Source organism: Salmo salar, chromosome 15 (genome assembly GCF_965601325.2).
Source record: "Salmo salar chromosome 15, fSalSal1, whole genome shotgun sequence".
Lineage (NCBI taxonomy): Eukaryota > Metazoa > Chordata > Actinopteri > Salmoniformes > Salmonidae > Salmo > Salmo salar.
In genome coordinates this window covers 36682202-36700779 of record NC_138305.1, presented here as the reverse complement: position 1 = coordinate 36700779, position 18578 = coordinate 36682202, and the positions used below count along the sequence as shown (strand labels likewise).

Below are 18578 nucleotides of genomic sequence, written 5' to 3'. Positions count from 1 at the left end.
CATCCACTACCGGGGGTTCTATTAACCCACTATTTGCGTTGGACACGTCCTTCAATCTCTCTAGGTATTGGCTTATAGTCTTATGAAATGTCCAAGGGTTTAAAAAAAATATCATGTATATCGCCACAATTCTGTCACAATTATTAATTTACGCTCCTTATAATTCATTAGATTTAGGTAACTGCCTTTTCCTTGATTCCGTCATTCAAATACAACTCCCATTCTCTATAAATCCTTTAAGCAGGCCATTTAGACCACAAACAACATACTTTATCGAATTCGCCTCGCTATTATTTTGAAAGAATCTGTCTTCCTATTTAAACTAAACAAGCTATCAAAACATTCGGTTTCTATCTTAAACAAACACTAACAACCGTATCGTTCCAGTCAAAACATAACAATAATTAAATAACATTTTAGTCCCATGGTGCATGGGCTGGGAACCAAACCCGGGCCCCCCGCATGGCAAGCAAGAATTCTACCACTTAACCACTCAGGCTATTGCTTCGAATTGCAATTTTTGTAGTTGTGTCCTACTTGGTCACAATGTTTACAGGGTGTTTTACAGTTTCTGGCGAAATGTCCTGTTCTATCGTAATTAAAACACTGCTTCTCTCCGTCTTTGTCAGCGCGTCTCCCTGTTTTTCCCCTTCTGTCTACAGTGACTGTCTCTATCCACTTTTCTCAATAAGTTTGCTAAATCCTGTTCTCCTCTCTGTCTATCCCTAAACTGTCTCTGTCTACAGTTCCTTGGTGGGGCCTTACAATCCTCTGCCATGTGGCCGGTTATATTGCAGTTGTAGCACTTTCTGTCCTCGGGTTCTATCCACTTTCTACATAAGTTTGTTAAAACCTGTTCTCCGTTCTGTGTCTCTTCCTCTCTACCTCCCTTGGCTCCCTTAGGACCAGCATATGGGGGAGGGGGTAAAGGTACGGGCGGCACTTGATGTGGTTGCCTCCGTCTCACTACCACCTCGTTATCTGGGTTCTCCCGCCACCCCTGGTCAGCCAGGGAGGGGTATAATTTGGGTTTAGATGGTGTCTCTGTGGGAGCCGTGGGAGTCCTCTCTGTCTGCTCCTGGCTACCCAAATCATTGTTAGTAACGCCCTTATCCCTGGCCCCCTCCGCTCTCTTCCTAGCTTCTGCCAGCCAAACACGAGCGGTGTCAAGGCCTTCTGTGCGCTGCTTCTCTGTCTTATCCCCACAGACCCTATGTATTTGTTTTATCCTTAATTGCAACCTTTTAACATTTAAACATCCATCCTCCATTTCGGGCCAAAATAAAATGTTCCTCTTATCTTTTCCCAGCATAAAACATTCATCTCCCGTCAATACCGGGATTTCCTTAGAGGATTTACTACCCATATTGTTAAAGTCCACTCGTAATTATTCTGCTTCTTCTCCCAATCTAGAATTTTAGAAGGATTATTCGTAAAAACCCTAAACTATTTTTTATTCTATGTGCTTTAATTTATAAAACTCTGGATCAACTACAATCAGTGTCTACTCGTTGTTAATATTTATGTGTATGCTATTTACCGTTGTTAAGCTAGAATTGAAGAATAATTATTCTCATGCTATGTGACACATTGCTTCTATCTCACGCTTAAAAGAACAAACCAGCTTTTTTCGCGACTGTTGATTTTAACAATATGTTTTCGTTATTAACCTAGAATTTGGGGAATAATTATTCGCATGCTATGACACATTGCTTCTATCCCACGCTTAAAAGAACAAACCAGCTTTTTTTTTGCGACTGATTTGAGCAATATGTTTTCTATGTGTAACAACACCCATTAATTTCCTTCTCACAATATAGAGTTATTCTGCTAGAATGATCATACGTATCTATCCTGACACCCTGTCTTTATCTCACTCATAGACAAACACTGCAACCCGTATTATTTTTAGGTTTTACTGCCTGTCTTTTTCTCGCGATTGTTGACAGAATTCTCCTCACACGCAATCACTCATCCCAGCATAGTTACTCTATCTCTCTCGAAACTTTATCTATAGAGGGGACTGTCGATCAGACATTAGGTCGCATACGTATGCAATTATAAACTATTTTCCAGGGGTCGTAAAGCCCTAGTTAACAGCCTATTTATCTGTTGCTTCATGTAATTGTTGACAATAATATCTGTTTCTCACTCCGCCATATTAGGTCTCTCTTCTCCCATAGATATCAGACCTAAATAACCTATATTTAGGTACCGACTATCCCCTTATGGTTTTTTGACCCTTTTGCTACGTTATCAGGTCTCACCATAAGCCCTAGTTTAGTTTTATGCAGTGGCCACAGTTGCCCAGAGTCGTTTCAGACCCTGCTTCGTTTTCAAATTCGTCGTTTTCAATTTACAACTAATTCCTGCCTTCCATTCGCGCAGAATACTTGATTCCCTTTAAAACCGTTTTCTCCATGCGAACTTCTGAAGCCAGGTCACCAGCTATAACATTCACCAATTTCAGCGTCTAACACCCAGAGTACATTAAAATCCTCTACTTGCTCCCGCCTTTCACTCTCACATCAATCGCTTTTGCCTTTCACTCACATCAATGTTTCCTCATTTAATGCCAACACCCAATTGTGTCCCTTATTCCATCATGCAATGCAGACATACAGGTGTATTCCTCATTTCATCATGCAATGCAGACACACAGGTGTATCACTCACTCCTTATTTAATGTAATCATACAGGTGCTATTCCCCAAAAGTATAAATAAAGCTTACTAACCTTGTTATTTGCAGCTGAGTTTTTCAATGTTCGTTGAATCTCGTCACCACCTCTGTCGCGTACCAGTTTGCCACCGTCCTGTAAAGAACCCACAGAAAGGGCCAGGTCTTTGATTTACGGATTTTTCATCCGCCCGTGCACGGTTTCGGTGTCTCCTTGGAACGACAGCGGCAGTTTTTGAGATCCGGCTCGAAGGACCAATTGTTAGAATAATTTTATATCTTGATAATAATCAATTCGCCTTGACTAATGCCCAAGGTTTGTAAGACAATGGGTTAAATAATTAGGCAAGGACTCAGCTTTCTGCAAAAGGTTTCTGTAGCTTTATTCAGAGAACGTTCTGTGGTCAGGATAACAAAACAGTCATTTTATAGTTCTTGCTTACTTACGCACATGCATTTACACACAAACTGTTGGTGACCTGCATCCCCCATTGACTTCCCACACTGTTTATCACTATCTAGCTCAGCCTGTTCCTTTCCCTCAAGGTTAAGAACCCTTTGAAGTTTTACTCCCTTTACCATCTGTCCCCTGCTCTCTATACTAATTACATACACACATTTCTTTCCCTCTCCAGTGGTTCCTGGACTTTCTGGAACTAATCAGACCAATCGATCACTACATTGATCATTACATTGATTATTCATTAACCATGCTGTATGACTAATAATTCATCATGGTTTATTGATTCATTTACCTTTATTAGATAATTCTCTTATCAGTACGGTATTGCCTCAGGGCTAGATCGCAGAGGACGCGGAGGACATTCTACATCTCTGTACAAAATAGTTTTCATTCTCACATTTATGTTTCTGCTTCAAGAGCACCCAGACTGTAAGGTGCAGCCTTGTCATTGAATTATCAAGTCAAGTTTGAGTCAGATGCATTGCATCATCATACTTTAGCTTCCAGCATTTGTCCCTATGTAGCCTGTCTCAAGATGATTTGATGTTCTGATGATGATCTATGGTTCCCTCATCTGGACAAATATGGACAGCTCAATTGGAGAGTAAAAAAGAATGAACCCGTCTTTCTGATCTGATGACTAAATGTAATGTTATTTATATGGTAAATAATGAATGTAGCCTACATTTACCTGGACTATGGACGTACAGTAAGGTCCACTACATTTGGCTAGTGACCATCGAGGCCTACAGTATTTCCTCCAAATTACTCCTGTTCCAAAATGTATTTAAACAAGGATGTGAAAAGGAAGTGCTGAGGGAAGGTAGGCCACAGGTCTGGACCCAGACAGAGAGGAAATTCAACACAGGGTGGTGATGCGCTCATAGCCATGCACCAGTTGATTAAACATACCCTCTAGAGCGATTAAGAAATACTTATTTCTAACAAGCAGACTTCCTCTCTGTAAAGTGATAACAAAAACCACACACTACTGCTCCCAAGAGAACACAACCTCCTATCCTAATACTTTACAAGCATTCCGCTACACCACAATCATTTCACTACACCCTCAATAAAATCTGCTAAATATGTGCATGTGACCAATAAAATTTGATTTGATGAGCAGATGAACAAAGGTTTATGTAAGTGGAATGAGACAAAAGAAGAAAAAAACTTGCTGATAACATGGTGCATGGGAGGGCATAACTGAATATTCAGTAGGGAGACGGGTACCAGACCCAATGGAAACAGGATGTGTCCCAAATGGCACCCTATTCCCTATATAGTGCACTGTTTTTGACCAGACTCCTATGGGCCCTGGTCAAAAGTAGTGCACTATATAGGAAATAGGATGCCATTTGGGACGCAACCATAGAGAAGAGAAGGTGATGGTGGGTTAATGTAGGGTCTGCCTGCGAAGAGAAGCATCTGGAAACCAGGCCTGGGACAGTAAACATGAGATGGCTGAAACTCAGATTCAATAGTCAATTCCACTTTCATTCAGATGCATCTTGATCCTGCATATTGTCGCCTGCCTTCACTTCCCTGGGGTTGTTTGACTGCCTTCACTTCCCTGGGGTTGTTTGACTGCCTTCACTTCCCTGGGGTTGTTTGACTGAGATGTTGGTGGAATAAAGCTTATGTGGATTATTCTGATGATCAAATTTTGAACACAAAGAATCATTCATGTTTTCAAAATGCTGTGTTATAGAAATACAAAGTTAACCTTGAAATAATAGTATCAGTAGGTTATTAGAGGACTCTGTTCTTGTCTTCTGTGTCCCATATGGCACCCTATTCCCTATATAGTGCACTATATAACCCTATGTGCCTTGGTCAAAAGTAGTACACTATAAAGGGAATAGAGTGCCATTTGGGATGCAACCCTTACCTCGATTTGAATAATGACCCTCATGTATTCACTGGTTGGTCTGAGTGAGGATACAATGGCACAGTATTACTCATGGTTCTTTTAATGATTTCTTGTCCCCACAGGAAATATTGTGCACCATGTGATAGTTGAGCCCAGACGAGACAGTGATGTGGAACTTCCTTCACCTTCTGACAAGTGGCCTGCACAGCAACCATATGGCCAACTGATCAGCAAATAGACAGTCAGCACTTAGCAGGCTGTCATGGAGATGATTTCTAACCTTGGGAGCACCTCAAAATGCACTCTTCTCAATTCTGTGGGCTTTCTGATAGCATTACCACTGGATTCTGGCTTACACCACAATGCAAAGTAGGGCCAGGAGTTGTATCGGAGGTATGAAAAGTGTACTTTGCAGTAGATTTGGTCCAGGCTTCAATGGAAGGCTTGAAGAAGACTCAAGCCACACGTAACACCCTGGATCAGAGTTAACTCTGCAGCAGTTTGTGTGTGAGGAAAGATACTCTTAAGTCAATTTTTTACAGGAATTTGACTCTGTGAAATGGTGCTGCTACAGAGTTACAGACAGTAAAAAAAATATACTTTTTTTAATTTAACCTTTATTTAACTAGGCAAGTCAGTTAAGAACAAATTCTTATTTACAATGACAGCCTACGAACAGTGGGTTAACTGCCTTGTTCAGGGGCAGAACGACAGATTTTTTTCGTTTATTTTTTCGGTTACTGGCTCAACGCTCTAACCACTAGGCTACCTGCCGCCCCAATATACAGACGCAGAATTTACACAATCCACATACAGTATGTACACAGGCACTAAACACAATATATACTATAAACGCTGCATAAACTATATTATAACTATGTGTAGAGATGGATGAATAAAAACTAATTAGAGAAACAATTTAACAGGACGATGTGCAATTGTGGAAATCTACTGAACAAAAATATAAACGCAACATGTAAAGTGTTTCATGAACTGAAATAAAAGATCCCAGAAATGTTCCATATGCACAAAAAGCTTATTTCTCTCAAATGTTGTGCATTAATGTGTTTACATCCCTGTTAGTGAATATCTCTCCTTCGCCAAGATAATCCATCCACCTGACAGGTGGGGCATATCAAGAAGCTGATTAAACAGCATGATCATTACACAGGTGCACCTGGTGCTGGGGACAATAATGCCACTCTAAAATGTGCAGTTTTGTCACACAACACAATGCCACAGATGTCTCAAGTTGAGGGAGCATGCAATTGGAATGCTGACTGCAGGAACCAGAGCGGTTGTTAGAGAATTTAATGTTACATTTCTCTACTATAAGCCAATGTAATTGTAGAGAATTTGGCAGTACGTCCAATCGGCCTCACAACCACAGACCACATATAACCACGCCAGCCCAGGACCCCCACATCCAGCTTCTTCACCTGCGGGATCGTCTGAGACCAGCCACCCGGACAGGTGATGAAACATTGGGTTTGCACAACCGAAGAATTTCTGCACAAACTGTCAGAAACCGTCTCATCTGCGTGCTCGTCGTCCTCACCAGGGACTTGATCTGACTGCAGTTCAGCGTCGTAACCGACTTCAGTGGGCAAATGCTCACCTTCGATGGCCACTGGCACGCTGGGCAAGTGTGCTCTTCACGGATTAATCCCGGTTTCAACTGCACTGGGCAGATGGCAGACTACGTGTATGGCATCGCTGTCTGTCACCCCATGTTGCAAGGATCTGTACACAATTCCTGGAAGCTGAAAATGTCCCAGTTCTTCCATGGCCTGCATACTCACCAGACACGTCACCAATTCAGCATGTTTGGGATTCTCATGAGTAACGGGTATGACAGTGTGTTCGTGTTCCCGCCAATATCCAGCAACTTCGCACAGCCATTGAAGAGGAGTGGGACAACATTCCACAGGCCACAATTAACATTCTGATCAACTCTATGCAAAGGAGATGTGTCGCGCTGTATGAGGCAAATGGTGGTCACACCGTTTTTTAAAGGTATCTGTGACCAACAGATGGATTTCACATGACTGGGAATACAGATATGCGAAATCCATAGATTAGGGCCTAATGAATTCATTTCAACTGACTGATTTCCTTATATGAACTGTAACTCAGTAAAATCTTTTAAATTGTTGCGTTTCTATTTTTGTTCAGTGTACACTACACTGCGTGCACAATTATTAGGCAAATTGTATTCCTCTGGATTAATTTTATTGTTGAACAAACACAATGCTCTCAGTCAATCCAAAATGTTATTGAACCTCAAACCTGAATGTTTAGCAAAGGAAAAGTGAGTTTTGTCTTTCTCAGGGAAATATATAAGTGTGCACAATTATTAGGCAACTAAATCACAAAAGTAATTTCAACTCACTTGTTTATTCTCAATTTTTAGAGTAAGTGTAACAGATAAGTAACACAAAATGACAACTATAACATTTTTGGCCTTTCAAAAATATTCAGTGACCAATATAGCCACCCTTATTTTCAATAACTGCCATGAGCCAACCATCCATAGAGTCTGTCAGTTTCTTGATCTGTTCACGATCAATTTTCGCTGAAGCAGCAACCACAGCCTCCCAAATGCTGTTCAAAAAGGTGTATTGTCTTCCATCACTGTAAATCTCACGTTTGAGAAGGGCCTACAAGTTCTCAATAGGATTTAGGTCAGGTGAGGAAGGGGGCCAGGTCATTATTCAGGCATCTTTGAGGCCCTTGCTGGCTAGCCAAGCAGTGGAGTACTTGGATGCATGTGATGGAGCATTGTTCTGCATAAAGATCATGGCCTTCTAGAATGCTGAGGACTTCTTCCTGTACCACTGTTTGATGAAAGAATCTTCCAGAAACTGGCAGTAGGTTTGGGAGTTGAGTTTCAGTCCATCTTCAACCCGAAAGTGTCCAACTACCTCAATGATAGCAGCCCACACCAGTACCCCTCCTTCACCTTGCTGGCACCTGACTCAAAGTGGTGCCCTGTGTCCATTACTGATCCAGCCACGGGCCCATCCATTTGGTCCATCAAGAGTCACTTTCATTTCATCTGTCCATAAAACCATTGAAAAATCTGTCTTCAGGTATTTCTTTGTCCAATCTTGATGCTTCAACTTGTGAATCTTATTCAGTGGTGGTCTTGTTTCAGTCTTCTTGACCTTGGCCATGTCTCTGAGCACTTGACACCTTGTACTTCTGAACACTCCAGGTAGGTTGCAGTTCTGGAATACGGTGGCACTGGAGGATAATGGGTTCCTGGTAGTTTGACGTTTAATTATTCTCAAGTCTTTTGCAGTTAATTTGCACCTTTTCTTCCCCATGCGTTTTTTGCGCCCCAGTTGACTATTCACAACAAAACGTTTGAATGTCCGGTGGTCACACCTCAATAGTTTAGCTATTTAAAGAGTGTCGCATCCGTCTGAAAGGCATTTTACATTTTTGGCTTTTCAGTGTCAGTTAAATTTCTTTTTTGGCCCATTTTACCTGAGGTAATGAGGCTGCCTAATAATTATGCACACCTTGATATAAGGTGTTATTCACTTTCGCCACACCCTCCGTCATTACACAAATACATATCACCTGAAAATGATTAAATCCAATAAGCATTCAAGTTTATATGGTTTGGAGTTCAAAAATGTGAATATAAACAATGATAAGATCAGAATACTCACTTGCCTAATAATTGTGCACGCAGTGTATATACTGTATGTGGGATAGAAACACAATACTGGTCACACCAAATGTATACAGTAATATGTTTATTCCCACTATTTTGTGTGTATGAGGATAACCTAAAGAAAATCCACTTCAAGATGGTCAAATGGTTAACCTCAGATCAGGAGTGCACTGTGTTTTATTTCAATTCTTAGAAGCATGATATGAATTTTGGTAAATCATTTTAGATATAAAAAAAGAAGAAAAACACCACTACCCTAACATTGTCTATGGTAGACTGACCTATATGATGAGATCATCACTTGCTAGAATCAGTCTCGGTTTGCCAGACTCATGGTGCACGATGTCTGTGAAAACAGACCCTGGCCTTGACCCCACTTTACGTAGGTGTCTCATGGAGAGTTGGGATTTGCAAAAAACACAATTCCAATTCACACATGCATATTAATACACACTTGTACATTTGTGAAATAGGACAAATATAAGCACCCACCAAATGGTTTGTATTATTAAGAGACTGGGATTGGATTAATAGGCTATGCATTACTATAAAGCAGATAAAAACATGCTACCAGACACCATCAGTTGACGATGGCTATATGGTGAACTATATGGACAACATACAGAGCATTGTGTGCCTTGTATAGCATACACACAGTCTAGATAATATGCCCTAAAAAGGTAATTTATGATATCAATCAAGGTAATCAGGCACAGTTGTCCAAGGATGACCCATGTATGCTATATTAGCTGGTTATTTATTTGCCTCAATAAATCTGAATATTCAAACGGATGTTTATCATTATATAAGAATTCATCATTTGATCTCCAAGTAGACAAATCAAGACCATGGTTTTGGTCAACTCAGGTCACGAGAATGTTCAACATCAATTTATTGGGAAAAACAAAAACATATTTTATTACATTAGAAAATAATTAGAATTAAAATGATATTATGAATGAAAATGAGATTTTGTCACTGGTGAAACGTTCATCATATTTGATGATGTCATCACGTATGTCAAAAAAAAACAATTAAAAAAAAACTTCCTGACTTGGCTGTTCGTAACGCTGGGGTAGCTCGATTTCATTAAAATGAGTTATCTTGCGAAATAACCTATAGAAAGCGACCACAATTATACCTTATTTATCAGAGCATGCTCATACTTGTCTCAGATAAATTGTTAGCTTCTTCAGCTTCAGGGAGTCTCGCTATAATAGCTGCCACTGCAGTGCCACTGGTTGTTTTATTTTAGAACAGAACCGTTCTGAGTGAAGCCATGATGGCGTCGAGCTACAACGCGAAGGAAGACGGTCACGTCGCCGTACCTGGTGATGGGACCATCCAGAATAAAAAGCCCGATAACACAGCGTTTAAACAACAACGATTACCTGCTTGGCAACCCATCCTGACAGCGGGCACAGTTCTTCCAGCTTTCTTCGTTATCGGGCTTATCTTCATCCCCATTGGTATCGGCCTCTACGTCACGTCCAACAACATCAAGGAGTTCGAGGTAAGGCCCGTGCTATCCGGGATCCTTAGCTAGCTGTTTACTGTACTCAATAAGTCCAAGAGGAAGGGGGCACCAGTATCACTAGGGAGGGGGATGGGACAGGTGTATGGGGAAGCCTGATCCCGCCACCAAAAACCAAAAAAAAGCTCATTTTGACACACTTCCATGTGCCTCAAAATTACTATTTGCGTGTATATTTCCCCCCACCAGTGTTGTTTCTCATGATGATCGGTTTCAACAAAAAATATAGCCTAAACACAAACAAGTCCTACAAAGGCCATTAGAAACGGAATGCTGATTGGCTGTATACCGTGGTATATGAGACCATATAGTATGACAACATTTATTTTTGTTAGTTTTAATTACAATTGTAACCAGTTTATAATAGCAATAAGGAACCTCGGGGTTGTGGTTACAATACCACGGCTATGGGCTGTATCCAGGCACTCCGCATTGCGTGTAATATGCCATATACCACACCCCCTCGTGCCTTATTGCTTAATTAGACCATGGCTTATATATTTGTAGCCAACAGATTCCGACCCTACCGCTTTATGCTTGTTCTATCTTAGCTGCACTTGCGTCAGAACACAATCATGGTTAGATTAAGACACAATGTACCTCAATGCAGGGATGGGATGTGCCACTGTATTCCAAATTGTACCTATATCCAAACTGATACATCGAGAAGATTGAAAAACTGCCCGTTTTTCCCAGAAAACTGCACCTTTTGTCTTCATGCTAGCTAACAGTAGCCATATCAGCCATTATGAATTGGCATGTCACGTTGAATAACAAAGGAGCTGATTGGCCTCGGTGTCTTAATCTAACCATGATTGTGTTCCGACCTCCGTGTAAATAAGCGGAATCTACTTGTTAATGTACTGTATTTGATGTCAGGTCACAGGTGCACCATTTGTGGATTAGTAGGCCATCATTGTAAATAAGAATTTGTTCTTAACTGACTTGCCTGTGAAAGGTTAAATAAAATAAATAAATACATTTGAAATAATGTTAGGCAGCAGATTACCAGCCATTTGGAATTACTGTTTGGATGTATACATGTCATTACAGATTGATTATACTGGGACTGACATGTCCAGCCCATGCTTCAACTGCTCCCAAAGCTTTAGTTGGAACAGCACAAGACCATGCACCTGTGTACTGCCCTTCTCTCTGGAACAGCCCTTTGAAGTAAGTATGAAGCATGATGTCTGCATCCCAAATAGCAACCTATACACTATGTCAGTGGTTACTATACCACCAACTGAATTTTGCTCTCCCTGGAGTACCATTTGAATTACCCCCTCGTGCATTTTACCAGTGGGCCTAGGGTCTCATCAGTCTTCTCAAGTACCCACTGTTGAAAGGTTTCTGAATTTCAAATGTGATCATCATGAACATTGAATAGAATTTTGTCTCAACAGAGCAACGTATTCATGTATTATGGCCTGTCCAACTTCTACCAAAATCACCGGCGCTATGTCAAGTCCAGGGATGACAGTCAACTGAATGGTGACACCACCTCTCTAATGGTACATATTATGCCTTTAAAACGGGCTACCTGTTTTCCCACTGCATTCCTGAATCTCTGCAATGACTTTTGACTGATCATCAACAATTTTACATCTTTAGTTATCTGACATATCCATGAAATTGGCGAGATGTTCTGTGCAATGATCTAAAGTTACATGTCTGCTTGCAATGTCCACAGAACCCCAGTAAAGAGTGTGAGCCCTATGCTCGCAATGAAAAAATGCCAATTGCTCCCTGTGGTGCAATCGCCAACAGCATGTTTAATGGTAAGACCGTTATGTCCTTTTTAGACCATCATTACTAGAATTGCAATAAGAGCAGCTCTGTTTATTCATGATCTCTTTCCTCAGACACTTTGGATCTGTATTACATTGACCCTAATGGCACAAGAATCCAAATTCCTCTGATGAAGAAGGGGATCGCTTGGTGGACAGATAAGCATGTGAAGTTCAGGAATCCAGGAGGCAACCCCAACCTCACAAGTGCTTTTCAAGGTGAGCAAGCACTCAGCAGAATTGTTACTATTGAAGATGATAAAGAGTAAAAAAAAAATGTACTTAGGAATCTCACTGTCTTTTACTTAGGAATCTCACTGTCTTTTACCTAGGAATCTCACTATCATTTCCTCTCCCAGGTACAACCAAGCCGATCAACTGGCGCAAGCCTGTCTATGAACTAGACACAGACGCTGAGAATAATGGCTTCATCAATGAGGACTTCATTGTGTGGATGCGCACAGCTGCCCTCCCCACTTTCCGTAAGCTGTACCGTATTATCCAAAAGAAGAACAACATGACGCCGACACTTCCCCGTGGCAACTACACCCTGGAAGTCACCTACAGTATCCTTTCACTGACAGCTGTTCAATGATACAGCTGTACAGGAAGTTTGGGTTTGTGGAATGATAGCTTGTGTTTTGATAGGAATGTTCAAATCAGTCATTGTCATAATAGGTCAGACAGACCAGGTCAATGTTGGGCCGTGTTCAGTAGGGGGCCATTCCTTCACTTGCTAATAACAATAGGTATCACCAGCTGGGTGATGACGAATACTGGCTTTCTTTGTTTTTTCCACTAATATAGACTACAAATTATATAATACCAGTCCACATTGTTATTGTATGATACGTTTTTAAGATGGCAGTGGCTCCTGATCCATGACTATCTTTTCTGTCTGAGCCTCAGAAATAAATAAATAAATAAAAGATCCAATCACAGATCAGGAGCCACTCCCTTTTAAGATCCTTCTTGCTAGAGTTATTTTGTAAGTCAAATGTTAAATGGGTCTGAAGTTGAGCATTTGTTGAGTCTTCCTTAATGAGTTGATCCTAGACTATCCTGTTCGTAGCTTTGAGGGCCGGAAGCGTGTGATCCTGAGCACCATCTCCTGGATGGGGGGCAAGAACCCTTTCCTGGGCATCGCTTACATCACTGTGGGCTCCGTCTGCTTCTTCCTGGGAGTGGTCCTCCTCATCATCCACCACAAATATGGCAGCCGCAACAACACCGCTGACATCCCTAACTAAAGACATCTTGTATGTATGTTGCATGCTGGCTAGCAGAGGCATGGGTGTAACCAGTGGTTAATTACAAGCACTGGTGGTCTCTTGTGTACTGTGTGTAAGAATGGCCTGCTTGTCAAAAGTGCTGTGCAAGTATTGGAAGAGCAAATACATCAGGGGAGAGTTCACTCATATTTATTTTTCATTGTCAGAAAGCTATGCAGTTACGTAGGTTTTTCTGTCAAGATGTTGTATTGACAGTGAGTTGAAATGTAATGACGCTACATCAATGTGCAGATAGTACCGTTTTAATGCAGAAATATGTGTCAGTCATAGATGTTTATTAGTTTACTTCTATATGAATAAATTATTTAACATAATGTTTGAATATGGTCAAGCGAATTGGAACAGTCCGTTAGGCTAAATGTTGAATTGCTTTGAGTCAAGGCTGTTTATTCATACAAGTATGTTCTTGTTACATACAGTACAGTAGTTTGAGGAACATATTTCTGGTCTGTTTACACTACAGATAGGTCTCTATAGATTGCACAAGGATGTGCACAGATTTTCAGGTCAAGCGTTATGGAACGCTTGCAATGTTTTCAATGTACTTTAGAACTTATTTTCTCAGTGTATAAGTAGTAATTCTGTTCAGCTGCCTAAAATATGCAGAGTGAAGTTTAAGTAACATAACGCAAATGAAAATAGTAAATTTCAAGGTTTTCAGGGACCAAAGCTCCATGTAGCCTGGGTGCCAGTCTGTTTCTGCATTCTTGCAAATTCATTATGTAAAACATGTTTAGCATGGCAAATAAGTAGGCAAGAACACAGATATACCTTGGACCAGTCTAGCATTCATTTTATTCTATGGAAAAACATCCTTATTTATTTTCTTACTAAGATTGTTGCAAATTGGTGAAATATGTTTTGCACATGAGTTACCTGGAGATTATACGCCTGTTGCTTGACAAATAAAATAATATTTGGACAACTCATGTTGTTAACCAGAATTTTATTTGAAAATGTTTCAAAATTGAAAAAGTGAATGTATACTTAATATAATGTTTGAATCTTGAGCCACTTTTGACAGTACTTTTATAGCCCAGATACAGTAGCTGGTGTTGGCTTGGTTATTCTCCAAGTTCACACTTCTACCCAGTATGTGGCAGTATGCCCACTTTCCTGACGCGTCAGTAAATACTCCAAAGAAGAAACTAGCGGAAACGTGGTGTTCCGGTGTCCTTGTACGACGACTGACGTGGGGAGAAGATCTACCGACACATTCAAGTAAGATATCGATTTAGTCATGTTTTGATTGCAGTTGTTAATATCTGTATTCAACGGAATCGATTTGACTCTTTTATGCTCCCTAGAAGACGGGTAGCGTCACTAGCCTTTAGCGGTCATGGGATGACAGGTAGTAGCTACTACTAGCTAGCCATTTAACTAGCTATTTAGCTAGCTTGTTAACGTTATCTGCTAACTGTTAAACGTTTTTTTATTTACTTGTGTTTATGGCAAATTAACTTGGTTAAATACATAGGTAGACAGCGGCCTATTCCAAGCCAGCGCTGATCTTAAAATATATCTGTAAAACTACAGTGCCGATGGGCTTGAAATTGATGCTTCTTTTTCGTAATTTGACAGGCGCTCCAGCATGTGTCGCGGCGGACGCTGAGCAGCAGCTCCCGCAGGCAGTTGGAGAAGGGTTACACAGAAGCAGAAGCATTTCCAGGTAATTGACAGGGTTTATATGGCTGACGGCTTTAATAGGCAATGTCCTTAAAATATGACGTTCAAATCAACTCTTTGGAATGTTAGTTTAATGTCATGGAAAATGTAGCTTGAAATTATTGTTGACAGGGATTTTATGTTTTGATGACTGGTGACATGTCCACTTGTAGTTCCCCTCCAATGAAGCCCGAGTTACATATAGTTGACGGATAAGTATATGTGATTGACAAAAGCTCATTGGGTTGGAGTTAATGCTTTGCATGCTGGGTGTAAACTGAAAACAGTCAAATAATGTGTCCCAAATGGCACCCTATTCCATACATAGTACACTACTTTTGACCAGAGACCTATGGGCCCTCGTCAAAGGTAGTGCATTAAATAGGAAAAAGGGTGCCATTTGGGATCGTATCAACGTTGTGAGAGAGATGAGAAACCCATGTCTGACTCTAATTACCACTGGCAACTGATCAGGGGAGAGTGATGCCACTGCCTCATCATTGGCTGCTTTTCAATAAGTGATTGTGCAAACTGTGTTGCTTTTAAATGCTTTCTAAAACTTGGTGCAGATCTTGCTGTAAATAATTACAAGTGCAATGGCTGGATTGCTGGAATGTACTTGTTGCATTCTGTGGTTAGAATGGTCAGTTTGTGGGCATTAATGACCATTCAACCACCCAGACAGAGTTCTCTGGAGATGCACTGTTGAATCCCTTTGCTCTACTAGGAGATGAAAAGATACATTCAAGTAAGTCAATGTCCACTCAAATGGTGCTTTTCCCTTGAGACTTACCCACACTAGTGGGCCGCCAGAGTTTTATGTTAATGTGAGCTCTAGTATATTGTGTATATATCAGGAGTGTAACACTAAAAACTTGTGATGAGCAGAATCAACAACCTCTGCTCTGTGGTCCCGTGTGGCTCAGTTGGTAGAGCATGGTGTTTTCAACGCCAGGGTTGTGGGTTCGATTCCCACGGGGGACCAGTACGGGGGGAAAAAATGTATGAAATGTATGCATTCACTACTGTAAGTCGCTCTGGATAAGAGCGTCTGCTAAATGACTAAAATGTAAAATGTAAAATGTGCTTTGTGAGATGGTGTTAAAGTTCACAGTTAGGCATTGCTATGTAAATGCAAGATGAAAAGTACCTAGGGCCTTGCCTTGGCTCCAAGTCAGAGCAGGTCCGCCGGAGTCATGGCTCAGTGAGACATAGGGTGCAGGCCTGTGTAGATGGAAACATTGTCTAAGCCTTTCGGTTATAACACTGGGGTGAATCCTCATTGGAAATGCGCCAAAAGAGAACACCACAGCTTTGGTGAGCTTAAAGGATGCAGGATGCTTGTACTTCATGTTGCTGTGTATTACATGAATTTAATACGGTATATTTTTCTTCACCAGGAGGACAATGAAATTCCAATTCATTTGAAAGGGGGTGTCAGCGACGCTATCCTATACAGAACAACAAAGGCACTCACTATTCTGGGTGAGTACAGATGGACTCCATGGCAAACTAATCCATGTAGACATAAGATCTTGGTTTAGTATGGTTGTACATTACTACATTAAATTGCTCAGTACCTTTTTGTAATAACACTTTATTTAATTAGTAATAACGTCTTACATTTCATTGCAGGATCTGCATATGTCATATATGAGCTGGTTTGTGCATCTTTCCCCAAGAAGGAGTGACTGCAGCTCCTGGGCTCACATGTTCTACAACACACACTTAGTTGTAAAACGTTGTCTCCATGTCCTCAGGGTTGATTTGTCCTGTCATAATGATTTCTGTTTCATGGGATCAATATTTATTTATTGTAACAGGATGATTAAATATGCCTCATAATGAAGTGTCATTCGTCCTTTTTGTATGTTTAAATTTATATTTTAAGTACAGGACAAACCATAACGAACGTTGGCTGTGTGAAGTAGATCACCTGTTGTGTGGCGACGAACGGTGGTGATTCAACATGTAGAATCGTCTGAACACGAACAGAAAATTACGGCAGGTGTTTTGTGGTCAGCGGTGATAGATGGCCACCTGCTGCGTGGATGACATTCGTTATGGTGTATCCTTTAAACTAAACTGAATAAACAATGTTAATTGCTTTACCTATTGAAATGATGTAGAACAATGTTGATAGAACCAGTGTGTAGACTAGATTCAGCCAAGGTCAAGTTATTTTTTTTTTTTCTTCTTCTTGAGCGGGTGGTCAGGGGGCCGGAACATTATTAGCTGATTTCCTGGTGTTTTTTGTGTGTGTGTTTTTTGTCCAATAATGAAAATAATTTACTCCGAAAACTTGTGGGGCCAAAATAAAACCACGCACCGGCCATATTCGGCCCACGGGCCGCCAGTTGGGGAACCCTGGTGTAGACTATAGAGGAATGTTGGTGCTAGCCTACGTCTGGTTGTCTGGTATGATCATGTCGTCACAACAGCAGAGGAAGAAAGACGTTAACATCTTGGTCATTTAGCAGAAGCTCTTATCCAGCGCGACATACAGGAGTAATTAGGGCTAACTGCCTTGCTCAAGGGCACATCAACAGATTCACCCAGTGGGCACAGGGATTCAAACCAGCTACCTTTCGATTTCTGGCCCAACGCTCTTAACCGCTAGGCTACAGTGCATTGGGAAAGTATTCAGACCCACAGTTTGTTACGTTACAGCCTTATTCTAAAATTGATTAAATTCTTTTTTTCCCCCTCATCAATCTACACACTACCCCATAATGACAAAGCAAAAACAGTTTTTTAGAAATGTTTGCTAATTTATTTTTAAAAAATTATTGGGAATATCACATTATACATAAGTATTCAGACCCTTTACTCAGTACTTTGAAGCAGCTTTGGCCGCGATTACAGCCTAGAGTCTTCTTGGGTATGACGCTACAAGCTTGGCACACCTGTATTTGGGGAGTTTCTCCCATTCTCTCCAGATCCTCTTAAGCTCTGATAGGTTGGATGGGGAGCGTCGCTGCAAAGCTATTTTCAGGTCTACCCGGAGATGTTTGATCGGGTTCAAGTCCAGGCTCTGTCTGGGCCAGTCAAGGACATTCAGAGACTTGTCCTGAAGCCACTCATGTGTTCTCTTGGCTTTGTGCTAAGGGTTGTTGTCCTGATGGAAGGTGAACCTTCGCCCCAGGCTGAGGTTCTGAGTGCTCTGGAGCAGGTTTTCATCAAGGATCTCTCTCTACTTTGCTCTGTTCATCTTTCCCTTGATCCTGACTAGTCTCCCAGTCCCTGCCGCTGAAAAAACCCCACGCTTCACCGTAGGGATGGTGCCAGGTTTCCTCCAGATGTGACGCTTGGCATTCAGGCCAAAGAGTTCAATATTGGCTTCATCACACCAGAGAATCTTGTTTCTCATGGTCTGAGTCCTTTAGGTGCTTTTTGCCAAACGCCAAGAGGGCTGTTGTGCCTTTTTACTGAGGAGTGGCTTCTGTCTGGCCACTACCATAAAGGCCTGATTGGTGGAGTGGTGCAGAGATGGTTGTACTTCTGGAAGGTTCTCCCATCTCCACAGAGATACTCTTGAGCTCTGTCAGAGTGACCGTCGGGTTCTTGGTCACCTCCCTGGCCAAGGCCCTTCTCCCCC

At 41.2% G+C, this 18578-nt stretch overlaps 1 protein-coding gene and 2 non-coding genes across 3 annotated transcripts; all 3 read left to right on the top strand.

The window, feature by feature from the left end:
* Positions 1 to 9733: 9733 nt before the first annotated feature.
* LOC106571270 (cell cycle control protein 50A) lies at positions 9734 to 14242 on the top strand. The gene is made up of 7 exons (XM_014144108.3): positions 9734 to 10212; positions 11287 to 11406; positions 11640 to 11747; positions 11927 to 12014; positions 12099 to 12242; positions 12383 to 12589; positions 13080 to 14242. Exons 1-7 carry the CDS (start codon positions 9979 to 9981, stop codon positions 13271 to 13273), a joined length of 1095 nt encoding a protein of 364 aa, XP_013999583.1. The 5' UTR covers positions 9734 to 9978; the 3' UTR covers positions 13274 to 14242.
* Positions 14243 to 14415: 173 nt separating this feature from the next.
* LOC106571296 (uncharacterized) lies at positions 14416 to 16825 on the top strand. The gene is made up of 4 exons (XR_014380608.1): positions 14416 to 14536; positions 14897 to 14984; positions 16381 to 16465; positions 16616 to 16825. It is a non-coding gene; the product is annotated as an uncharacterized LOC106571296 (transcript).
* trnae-uuc (transfer RNA glutamic acid (anticodon UUC)) lies at positions 15890 to 15965 on the top strand. The gene has a single exon. It is a non-coding gene; the product is annotated as a tRNA-Glu (tRNA).
* Positions 16826 to 18578: the final 1753 nt, after the last annotated feature.

What these genes read in the sequence shown, in the direction of transcription:
- LOC106571270 (XM_014144108.3), top strand. Translation starts at nt 9,979, where the DNA reads ATGATGGCGTCGAGCTACAACGCGAAGGAAGACGGTCACGTCGCCGTA. An exon ending in CGCCAACAGCATGTTTAATG is followed by an intron (nt 12,015 to 12,098) that starts GTAAGACCGTTA and finishes CTCTTTCCTCAG; the next exon opens with ACACTTTGGATCTGTATTAC. An exon ending in CACCCTGGAAGTCACCTACA is followed by an intron (nt 12,590 to 13,079) that starts GTATCCTTTCAC and finishes AGTTGATCCTAG; the next exon opens with ACTATCCTGTTCGTAGCTTT.